Raw genomic sequence first — 12,164 nt, 5'->3', positions numbered from 1 at the left:
CGGACAAAAGGTGTAGGCGTAGATCAGCGGTCGGCAACCTGCGGCCCGCGGGCCGCATGCGGCCCGAGTGCCGCCTTGGCTATTTTGTATGTAATAGTGACAAACGAGATTGTCTCATAAAGTCATAAATATGAACAAAGTACGGCCCGCGTCACCTCCGTTAACTACTATGAACTTTACTAAGACAAAAACTCTCGACTGCAAAGAAAATAATCGCTTCTAGTCGCCTGTCATCTAAACTATGCATGTGAAAGATAATAAAACAAGAACATTTTATTTGAAAACATTATTTATTATATTTTCATCAAAAAAGTAAAATATTTAAAATAAAATAATGACGTAAACATAGGTACTCATGCAATAGTGTGTAATATTGTGGCAGTATCGTTTGGCGGCGCCGCCGGGGTGGCGGGCTCCTTGTTCGAGCCGGTCCTGTCTCCAGGAGAGACGGTCAGGGTGGGCCCGGCAGGCGGCGGTGGCGAGCCGGCCTCCCCGGCGGCGCACGCGGCGACCACACTCAGTAGCTCCCGCATCCATCCACACCTCTATACATTACAATGACAAAACTGAACTAAAAATGTGTGATCGTAACATCTAGGGAAGGTGATTCAGATACGATTAACGATTTGTGAGACTGGCAGTAAAATTAATTAAAATTAAATTTATATAAAGACACGGTAGTCCGTAGAAGCACTTAGCGAACAAGCATACTTACAGGTCCGATCGAGGCGGGTCTGCGCGCTGCCGGGCCGAGCCTAACACCTAGCTAGCTACTAAATGCCTCTTAATTATGAAGAATCTAATAAGAAATTTCTGATATAATATTAGGTACCGAAAAATGCGGCATTACGTTTATTGACCGGCAGCGACGCAGTACCGCGGTAGAAGACACTTTATATTGGAAATTTTATACTAGTAAAATTACGTAGCTTACGGTACGGCTGTCGTACGGGGTGCTATCGACCCCGTACGGGCCCGGTCACTGGGGGAATATTGTAAATGCGATTACGATCCGATTCTCTAGCTAACTTCATATCAAATGCGATATTCAAATTCCGTCGAATGGTATTTGATTGGTCAATATTATAATTTCTAATAGAACATCTCAGTTTGAGTTAGTAGGGGATTACTGAACGACATACATTTCTAGTTCAACCGAATTTACATACCACTATGTCCATTTTACATATATCGTATAAATAATCAATATAATTATATATTTCTCAATCTGAAATTTAAACACTAAATTTATTTCACCATAAATAGCGTCGCATTTAGAATTTCACAATTAAATATGTATAATTTATGGTCGTCTTCAAGTACAACAATTACAAGTCGGGGAGGGTCGTTTCGGATATAAATCTAGTGATCTTCACTCGGTCGGCGACCGCGGCACCGAGCGATAATAAATACGATACAGACGAAGGCAAACGATCCAAACACTCAATCACCGAACAGTCTTAAATAACGTTTTGTACGCAACGAAATATTAAACTTAATAACATTGCCGCCGGTGACTATTTCGTCATCAGCAAAGCTTACAGCAGCAAGCGTCGTGTGAGAAACGTGCGGCTTCGGACGCTCTCGGGCGAATACGAGCGCGCTCGGGCGAACCCGGGCGCACTCGGGTGGACTCGAGCACGGCCAGGCGAACTCAGGCGCGCTCGGGTCCGGGAAACGCTCGCCGTTTCCGCTCCATCGGTGTTTAGCTGCAAAATAAATAACACATTACAATTTTGTTCTAGAGTTTGTTGACTGGAACCTCGGAGTAATTAACAACGGAGACGCCATGTCTAAAATTTTCGGTACAAAATAGTCTGCCGTTTTTTGCGGGGGAGGGGCACATCAAATGTATAGGTACGTCATGTCAGATAAACGTCAGTCCATACATATGGTTGACCATTGGCCGCCTATTTTCGACAGAGGGGAATGCCTGTTAATGGCGGCTCCATTGTTAATTACTCCGAGACTGGAACAGTAAAATTAATACAACAATAATTAATAAAACATTTATAGAGTTTTACTCACACCCACAATACAATTATTTGGTTACATAATGATCATGCATGTTAGTAAAACATTAACTTGGTAAGAAACAAAACAATATAAAAAAGTAAAACTATATTATATGCCCTTAAAAATCTTAAAGCTACGAAAGCGGAAAAACCGAACAAGCATTTTTAAATATAAAACTTCTTTTAGTTATACAATACGCGAAATTAAATAGTTTTAAAAGTTATACTGTCATTAATTAATCGCAACTTAAAATTCCCAACAACAACGTAAAATAATGGTTAAAATAACCCAAAAACATCTACAACTTTGTTAGGTAATAATTAAAAGTGAATAATTAATAGGTATGTAAAGACCCATCTGGAAAAGACATGCGTAAGAGCCGATACTGGCTTCTTCTTAATCGTGAAGAAGCGGCGCTTAAGAAAATGTGTATCGTGTTACTAAATCCCGACAGTAAATTGTGATTTACAGCACAAAAGTTAGTAATTATCCCGAGTATCCCGATACACTCCTACCCCAATAAATAGGTACAAACATGCTTGTCATGCGGCGCAACTGTCGCAAGCTACGGCGAGAATACGAATGAAAGGGCGGACACTGACTTCTTCTTGAGCGTGAAGAAGCGGCGCTTATGAAAACGTGTTTCGTGTTACTGAATCCCAACAGTTGTAAATTGTGATTTGCAAGACAAAAGTTAGTAAGTATCCCGTCACACTCCTACCCCAATAAATAGGTACAAACATGCTTGTCATGCGGAGCAAGCTACGGCGAGAATATGAATGAAAGGGCGGACACTGACTTCTTCTTGAGCGTGAAGAAGCGGCGCTTAAGAAAATGTGTTTCGTTATACTGAATCCCGACAGTAAATTGTGATTTACAACACAAAAGTTAGTAAATATCCCGACACACTCCTACCCCAATAAATAGGTACAAACATGCGCGTCTCATGCGTCGCAAGCTACGGCGAGAACACGAATGAAAGGGCGGACACTGACTTCTTCTTGAGCGTGAAGAAGCGGCGCTTAAGAAAACGTGTTTCGTGTTACTGAAACCCGACAGTAAATTGTGATGTATAACACAAAAGTTAGTAAGTATCCCGACACACTCCTACCCCAATAAATAGATACAAACATGCGCGTCTCATGCGGAGCAAGCTACGGCGAGAATACGAATGAAAGGGCGGACACTGACTTCTTCTTGAGCGTGAAGAAGGAGCGGCGCTTGGGCTCGTCCTTGTTGGGCGCGGGCAGCGTGTGCGAGCGGGACGCCGGCGCGGCCGTGCGCGCGCGCAGCGCCTCCAGCCACCACGACATCTCCGCCTCGTCGTGCGCCTGCAGCAGGAACTCAGCGCCCATGCCCAGTCTGGGAAACAAACATTACTCACAACTAGCAGGCGTCACTCCGCGATTTCGTCGCTTTGCTACAGGTAGCTAAAATACATCCGTTCCACACTAATCTTGGTGGCTAGCCATAAGCCGCGCGTGGCGCTGTCGCCACCTAGCGGCCATATCTGTCCTGATCGTAACAGACGCGTTTTGTTAGAGAGTGAGTCTTCTGTACCTAGTACTATTATTTATTCTGTGCAACTAGCTAAATTACACTGTACCTATACATATGTATATCCGGTCAAACAAGTGTGTCAGTCGAAAAAGGCGCGAATTTCTAATTTTCTATGGGATATATTTGGCGCTCTTTTCAAGTGACGGAAATAGGTTGACAGAATATACATATGTGCCATTTTCAACCAAAAGGATATTTATTGCCGGTTGTCAATAAGGCTCTATTTTCATATAGCTTCAATTTTAAAATTAACCTTATCGATAGCCGACAATATGATACCTTTTAGTTGAAAACGGGACATATGTTCTGGTCGCCCAATAATAAAAACTTTTAAGACAAATGCAATTGGATTTGTCAAAATAATTATTTAAAGTATAATAAAATAGAAGGCCTTTTTATGGGCCTCTTGGCAGCTAGAGAACACAGCCACGTTTGCAAGTGAGCTCCTTTGAAGGCGTCCAAATTTTTTGACAGATGACGTAGATGGCTTCTACAGCTACTTGGGTACATTATGCGACTGCTTCACCTGTCAAACTCGGGGCAAGATTTTTTTCTAAAGACGTTACGTTAGCACCCCCTCATGGGCCACCAAAAAAATTTAAGATATGTTACCTGAGCCGGAAGACGTGCTTCTTCTTAGTGTAGTTGGCTGCGACCTCTACAACTGCTCCGTTAAGGTCAAGCGGCGCTTCGCCGCGCCAGCATTGGTCAGGCGCGGATTTGTACGCCTTCTGGTCCTTGTAGAACGACATGCGGCCCTCCTTGGCCACCACGTACACTTTGTCCCACGATCTGAAACGAATAAACGATCATATTGATGTTTTTTAAACATATTGGGCAAATGATAGTTACATACCTCTATGCTACCTTAAATATAGAACCAAAAAGTCTATAAGCCTTTAACATCGTTTGAAATATAAAAGAATACCTACCCCTCATGGGCTAAAAACGTACATTACTAAAATATGATAATTTTTAAAATGTCTGCGTGTATTCGAAGTCGTTTTAGTTTTTGTATAAATCTATCTACGACATAATTTGTGTAAACGTACTATACAATACATAATGTTGTACTTTACGGGAAAGAACTATATTACTAAAACATACAATATGATAATTATAATAAAAATTCATTATTTATCCAAACTGTTCAGAGATGGAATTTAAAATTCTTCACATAGGAACCGACTAATATCCTTTTGATTTTCTACTACTGCAACACCATCTAAGGAAAAATGTTTAAACTGTTTAGACGACAACGGTGTCACTCACTTTACTTTTTAGTCGCTAAAAAAGTTCACGTAAAATTAAATCAATTACTTCATGGTATTCCTGTCCTATGTGCAAGAATGTCAACATCTAACCTACTATGTAGTTAGGTTAGGCGGTTAACTGGATGCGATTCGCACGTCGCTTCGATGTGCGAGCAGGATGTCACTATAATACGCGCATAGCGTTGTCTCGTTCAAACATCGGACAGACGTGCGAATCGCACCCAGTGTGATAACCGCCTTACTTGTGATAAGCATAGCGTTATGTTGCCAACTTTTTTAGAGTACCAGTATGTATGATTAGATTACACTTTAAACTCTCGCGTTTTGTACACATATTTAATTACACAAACGGGTCTACCGTGATATAATTTCATTGTTTTTACCTTTAATTCCAACGTTTCAGCTGAGTTGCACCAGCTGTGGTCATATCGCGATATGTGATTATATCGCGCTAGACCCGTTTGTGTAATTAAATATGTAGTATGTATGATTGTTCTAGTAAACATAAATGTTTCCTCACCTGTTAGAAGCGCGCTTGGCAGCGGATTCCCATTCGTGCTTGCGGACGAGTATACCCTCTACGCCTTCATCCTCACTCGCGGGACTAGCGCCCTCTGTATAACAGCACACAAATTACTACATGTCCAAATATGACGTTCATTCTCCAGCTTACGGAACACAGTACCAAAATGGTATTGAAAATAAAGACACGTTCTACCACTTAATGAAATAATCGAGCTAGAAATCTAGGGACGAACCGTGCTAAAAACGCTAAAACAATAGTCTTCTTTTACGTATCCTTCTCCGTTTACATTAAAATATTTTAATGAGCAACGATCATTTATTCAATGAACGCCCTAATTCCAACATCTTAGACCACTTTATATCAGCGTTTTGTCACATAAATAAATGATCGTTACGCAGAACTAGATAACTATATCGTGATATCTACCAACGAATCTATGAACGTAACCACTAGTGTCAGGTTTGATATCTCTCGTCCTGAATAAAAGCCACACAAGTCAAACAGTTTTATTACTATAACCATACTGAATCACGGACCATGCGCACGACACAACAGCACACTCAAAGCAAACGTTGCGGACGTATACACTGAGTTCACGCCGAAGAAGGTAGCACTATAAATTAATCGTCTACATTTTTTTATAATGTTGAGTAATAAAACTACGTCACCAGTTTTACCACACTAGTCGAGACTCTAGACTTTTAAATATTATTGTCAACTCAGAAGTTCAACATTTTAGCAACTTGATAAATATCTTGAATGTTTTTATCAAATTTTAATTGATATTTTAATTGATTTTGATTGATTTTTGTATGTTTATTATGCTATCGACATTATTAAAATTGTAAGTTTCTTCGGCGTGAACAAATATTTGGCACAGTGCATAAACTCTGCTAATAGTAAAGCTTATGCACTACGCCCGATAATAAGTTGGTAGCGGACAGTGGTAAATTTCCCTTGTTTAATGTTACCGTTAACATTACCCTTGGCTCCATTTACCCCATTTGACTGTAGGCACTTGAGATTATTTTCAAAATTAAGACTTTAATTTCAATTCTCAGGGGTGATAATGGAAATTAAAACATTTTATGTGAAATAGCAAGACAGGCATTAAATAATAAGTCGTGAAACTACACAAACAAATATTTTAAAACTTTAAAAAACAAGTAAATTAGTAATTTTTATGGGAATAATAAGAAATCAACTATGTATGTTACAGTTACAAAATACAATAGTTAATAACAAAACTACAGTAGTTCTGTTATCTATTATATCTGTTGTTATAAATTGTATGCCCGAAAAGGGTAAAACTGCTGATACTCATCAAAAAATGTACTTAGTGATAATTCTTGTACCTAGACAGTTTACACAATAAATATTTCTGATTCTGATCTAATGTATTAACAGGAATTGTAGGTCCACCTCTGTCCACTACCGCTCGTACCTTCGTCGTCACTATGGTGGGTCCCAGCGAGCAGTTTCTTGGCGGTCTTCCAGCGGAAGCTCCGGAACGGGGACTTGCTGCGCGAGCGCGACTTCACCTTACCCGAGCTCGAGGGCGTGGCCGGGCTAGAGCTCGATCCCGCCGCTGATTGGTCGAGGACAGGAAGGGGCGGGGCGGGGGATTTATGAATGAAGCGCGGGAGTGTTTGTAGTAAAGGCGTTGTGTCAATGTTTTTATTGACAAATGGATAATGGAAGCAAGGTCGGGATTGGTGGAGAAAAAAAAACAAAAAACAAAATAATTCAAAGCAACACAAAACGAACGCTTTGCAGCAAAAACAAAAGCAATGTCATGCTCAGTTTTGTAATGATAAACTTTTTGGTTTATGTTATACATAACATTTGTTAGGGTCATGCGACGAACAGACAAATGACATCATGGAGGTACTTTACCATTCCGTTAACTACAGGGTACTATCAGGTTTCAAAGAAAGTCGTGGTTCAAATTCATACTTGTTCAACATTAATCATTAGTAGGTAATAAGTTAAAAACTAAGCTTATTTTTATTATTCTACATAAAAATATAGAGCATTATAGAACAGTTATTCAGGGGCCTGCGTCATCTATTACATTAAAGGTAAAATGAGTCTCATATTTTTTTCATTGGTTATACAAGATGTCGCTACCTACTATTTAGAACAATTCTTGTTTTAAATGCACAATTATTATAGTGTGGATATTTTAAATGAACAAAGGGAATGTCATTTTGACTCTGACAAGCACCGTTACAGGTACCCAATTGAACGACAACACCCAAAAACTTTTAACTTAAACTAACGGCTCGATTCGGAAAATGAGTTAGATTTCTACTAGACTTCAACAAGTTACGATATCGATAATTGAAAGATATGTGTAAGATAGATATGTCAAATTTGACGTTTCCGCGATTCTGGAGGTCCTCTTGAACGATTTCAACAAGTTATGACTCAGATATATCCAAGTCACATCTAGTCGATATCTAATGTAGATTTAGTTGATCTCTAAATCGTCTCCAGATCTTGTGATTATCTCGAAATCCGAATAGGCCTGTAACACATCTACTGATTCAATTTGAACCACGACTCCGTCCACCCTCTACGTGTGTGATACTCACTGGAGGAGCGTGCGGGTTTAGCGGGGGTCTGTTTCTGCGGGGTCTGTGCGGCGGGCGCGGGCGCCGGCGCGAGGCCCGCGGGCGGCGCGGGCGAGGCCGGCGCGGCGGCGCGCTCTGCATGCGACACTACGTGCGGGTTAATACGCTACACTACACTACCATGCATAATTACCACTACCTATAAGTTACATCGTCTAACTGTTGTAAAGCATCGAGATAAAGTTTATTGGCTAACTTTATATCTACAGGGTGCTTCCTGCAACAGGAGCAATAAATTAAACTAAAGGCTGTACTCCTCAAACTGACCAACATTTGTTCAGAAACTTTTAAAAATTATGAATCCTTATACTTCCTCTTTTTCATACAAAATAAATATTGCCTTCAATGTACGCTGACATCAGTGCGTTTGACGTTACTTGTCACACTTTTAACATAACAAAATTTGCAATACATTGCGTCTTAGAATAAACTTTAAAGTGTAATAAAAATCTAAACATGAGTTATTTTCAAAAGTTGCTGAACAAATGTTAGTCCGTTTGAGGAGTACAGCGTACAGTTTAATTTACTGCTCCTGTTACAGAAAACACACTGTATACACGGTGGCAAAAAATAAATGCATTCCCGTTGCCAGGGAGATTTTTGCATTATAGTGAGCAACTTTTACTATAGGACCAAAATCGCGAAAAAAAAGATTTACCTTCCCATAGATAATGGACCAGCCAAAATGTATGAAAAATCCATTTTTTTTTCGTGATATCAGGGTTGACCCATAGCAAAAGTTGCTCAGTATAATCCGAAAACCTCCCTGGCAACGGGAATGCAGTTATTTTTTTAGCCAACCTGTATCAAAAACTTGTTCGGAATAAATTACGATACACAAATGACAATTAGTAAACCATAATTCGTTTTAATACGGTTCACAAATGGTCACTTCGGTGCTATTTTTGGTAAAAGGTATATTTTAGTCGATGTAACTTATGTCTTGTGGTTCTACAGTACTTGTCAAACGAATGTGTATACATATTGCAATCACTTGTGAATGTACAGTTACTAAATTGAATTTATCATTAATAAATTTCTTACTACTTATAATAAAATTGCCACAACGTGACAACCCTATGAGATCAACACAGATGGTTGCTTGGTTAGGCAATTTTTATTAGTATTGTAGTATAAAAATCCAAAGTAGTTAAATAAATAAAATAAAAATAAATAAATATTATGGGACATTCTTACACAGATTGACTAAGTCCCACAGTAAGCTCAAGAAGGCTTGTATTGTGGGTACTCAGACAACGATATATATAATATACAAATACTTGGTAGTTAAACCTTTAATCATGATAACTTCCCATTATTATTTACTTTGATATTTAATACGTTTACACATTCAGCACACATTAACACCACGGTAATACCATGCAATAGCATGCACTGTGCATGTATAATTCTTGGTACGACTTCGCTATGTCTACTTAAGAATAGGACCACAGTATAGGAACTACAAGGTATAATTATCCATCTGCCTACCTAATGATATTTATTGCCGTTTCACCTATTGTTATACCCATATGTTATATTTTATTTTAAGGTTAACTATCGGGCAACTGATCAGTTAATATGATTTTCCCTAAATATTTAAAATATAGGCTAAAGCATAAAGAATAAAGCTATAAAACAAAGCATTCGATATAAAAAGCAAAGCGTTTTATCACACAAAATACACTCAATACTTATATTGTGTTTAGTGCATATAGAAGCAAGAGAATATGTGATACAGACCTACCTTTATTGACAGCATCAGATAGAGACGGCACGACACACTTTAATAATAAATAGCTAGAAGTGACAAGGATAGAGTATCAAACCTTCACCGTGATTAGACGTGACACAGTACATAATATAATAAGGAAACGTGGCTAGTTTAAATAAAATAAAGTTTATATACATGTAATATGAAGATGGCTAAGAAATTTGTCAATAATCGGTATTTACGACATTGATGATGATGACGTTTGAAATGAAATGAATATAATTCATTTGAAACAACACAATCTTAAAATTAATACATGATAAACATGTAACATAGTCATGTAATTGGTTGTGACAAACAGGATAAAGTTAGACCAAGAAAAGTCTGCAGCGATTTTGATAGCCCACGCATTGCAAGTGTTATTTTAAACGCCACACTTCTATGAAATTAAGACGTATACTTAACACTTGCACTGCGTAGGCTATCAAAATCGCTGCAGAGTTTTCTTTATCTAACTCTACCACTCAGCATTTGTGTAAATTTTACAGTGTAAAAGATACATGAACTGAGAGTATTAGTGATATTATGTTTTACTAATAGCTGGTAGGTGTCATAAACTGTTATATGTAATTAATGAATTTAGTAAATACCGATTGTATACCCGCCCTCAGAAATATCTGTACTATACAGGCTGCTCAAAAATATCCCAACGCGTACTCCAATTCCAAGGAAACAACAATTGTCTACAAGTAGACAAGATACGTGTTCAAATATTTATGAGCGCCTTATTCGCTCCGATATATCCGATGGCGACTGTATATGATCATGATTACGGTGTATTGTGGACAAATTATGTGAACATAAACTGTGATACCATCACCATGAACTAAACAGATGGTGATGAGCGTTAAAAGTCGTGCATTAATATAGAAAAGTGCTATTTAGCCCCAACTACGAAAAAGAACCTAAACAATCCTAAACGTCTTTACGTAACACATAAAGCCTATAAAGCTACGGTTATATTACAAAAACGTGTCCCAAATATTGAGCTCGAGCGCGGTGTTAACCGTCTAAAAGTCGTAGACACCCGTAACTACCGAAGCTCATGCGTGTATAGGGTATCTTTACATTGGTAGGTTTATAAGCGCTCGGTTTACCTGGCTGGGAGTGCGGTCGCTCTTGGGCCTTCTCAGCCGCTTTAGTGGACGTTCTCCTTACGACTACGCGTGTGCATGTGTGGACAACACATCGGTAAGTATCGGCCCGCAACTCACGAGGGGCGAGCGCGGCGAACGAGCGAGTTAGCCTCCTAAGGCCCTATAGTACGGTCAGCAACAGAAGTTGCTACGCGGGCGAGGTGTTAATAATTACCTTGACGCGCTCTTATTCTCTTAACAATAAAGTCGCGTCTAGATTATTTTGAACACCTCGCCCGCTTAGCAACTATTGCTGCTGACTGTACTTACTCAGTTCGATGAAATTTAAATCATATTCAATTGGAATAGAGTCGCATTTGTTTTTTGTCAAATTTACAAACAAAACCAAAATCAACTCTATTCCCTGCACTATATAGGTTCAAATTTCAGTGACAAATTCTGGATGTTTCATTTGTATGGTTGGGCCTTAGGAGGAAATTCTCCCCAGATATGTCGACGCGCATTCGACAAAATCCGATAGGATAAAGCTTTCTGTCCGCGAAGAGCGAAAAAGCCGTCGATGCGTCGGCAGGCGCCGTCGGATGCGAGCCGAGCTGAACGACGATTTTTTCGCTGTTATTCCGCAGACAAAGCTTTTTCCTATTGGATTTTGCCGATTCGGCGTCGACATATGTGGGGGAACCCTTAGAAGTACTCTTTAGATGGACTTGTTTAGAAATTATCATAGATATCAGAATACGTGGAATGTACCGTCATTTGTTTTTTCGTAATGGTTCAGAAACAAGGTGCTGCATTCGCAAGCACAAGGGTCAGTAAGTTAATGGCTGACAACATACCTTAAACTATGAACCTTTTTATTAGGTAATTAGTCAACTTTAACAGAGTTGACAACTACAAAAGAATTTGTGATCATTTTAACTCTGTGATCACCAAGAAACAGTAAAACTTTGACAAATAAAGAAGAAAAAACCTCACTATTCGTGTCACTTATTGAAATTTGTTCGACCATCTGATCCCAGTATTATTCGCTGTCACGTTTTTGTATCATTAGTCTGAGTTCTGAATTGTACGGCTTAATTTTCGTTATTAGTTGACACAGTTGATGGTAAATAAACGAACGAGAATGCCATTAATCAGTCTTTCTTTTAATTTTATACAGGAAATGTTGAAACTGGCCACATGTACAGTTGCCATCAGATATATCGGAGCGGCCAAGGTGTTCACCATATCTGAACACGCACTCTAACGCCCTGACAATAGAGGCGTGTTCAGATATTTGTG

The 12,164-nt window shown here is 39.1% G+C and overlaps 1 protein-coding gene across 1 annotated transcript in view; it reads right to left on the bottom strand.

Annotated features, from left to right (window-relative positions):
* Positions 1-271: 271 nt before the first annotated feature.
* LOC134671390 (spectrin beta chain) overlaps positions 272-12,164 on the bottom strand; it is a 109,463-nt gene continuing 97,570 nt past the window's right edge. The window contains exons 34-39 of the mRNA XM_063529231.1: positions 7,974-8,087; positions 6,821-6,964; positions 5,371-5,464; positions 4,189-4,368; positions 2,619-3,378; positions 272-1,709 (exon numbers count right to left, since the gene is read on the bottom strand). Of these exons, the coding sequence (XP_063385301.1) occupies positions 3,171-3,378; positions 4,189-4,368; positions 5,371-5,464; positions 6,821-6,964; positions 7,974-8,087 (740 nt within the window). The 3' untranslated portion in view covers positions 272-1,709; positions 2,619-3,170. The remainder of the gene's footprint in view (positions 1,710-2,618; positions 3,379-4,188; positions 4,369-5,370; positions 5,465-6,820; positions 6,965-7,973; positions 8,088-12,164) is intronic.

This window comes from Cydia fagiglandana, chromosome 15 (genome assembly GCF_963556715.1).
Source record: "Cydia fagiglandana chromosome 15, ilCydFagi1.1, whole genome shotgun sequence".
Taxonomy (NCBI): domain Eukaryota; kingdom Metazoa; phylum Arthropoda; class Insecta; order Lepidoptera; family Tortricidae; genus Cydia; species Cydia fagiglandana.
Note: the sequence above shows the minus strand (reverse complement) of the source record. Positions and strands in the feature narration are given on the sequence as shown.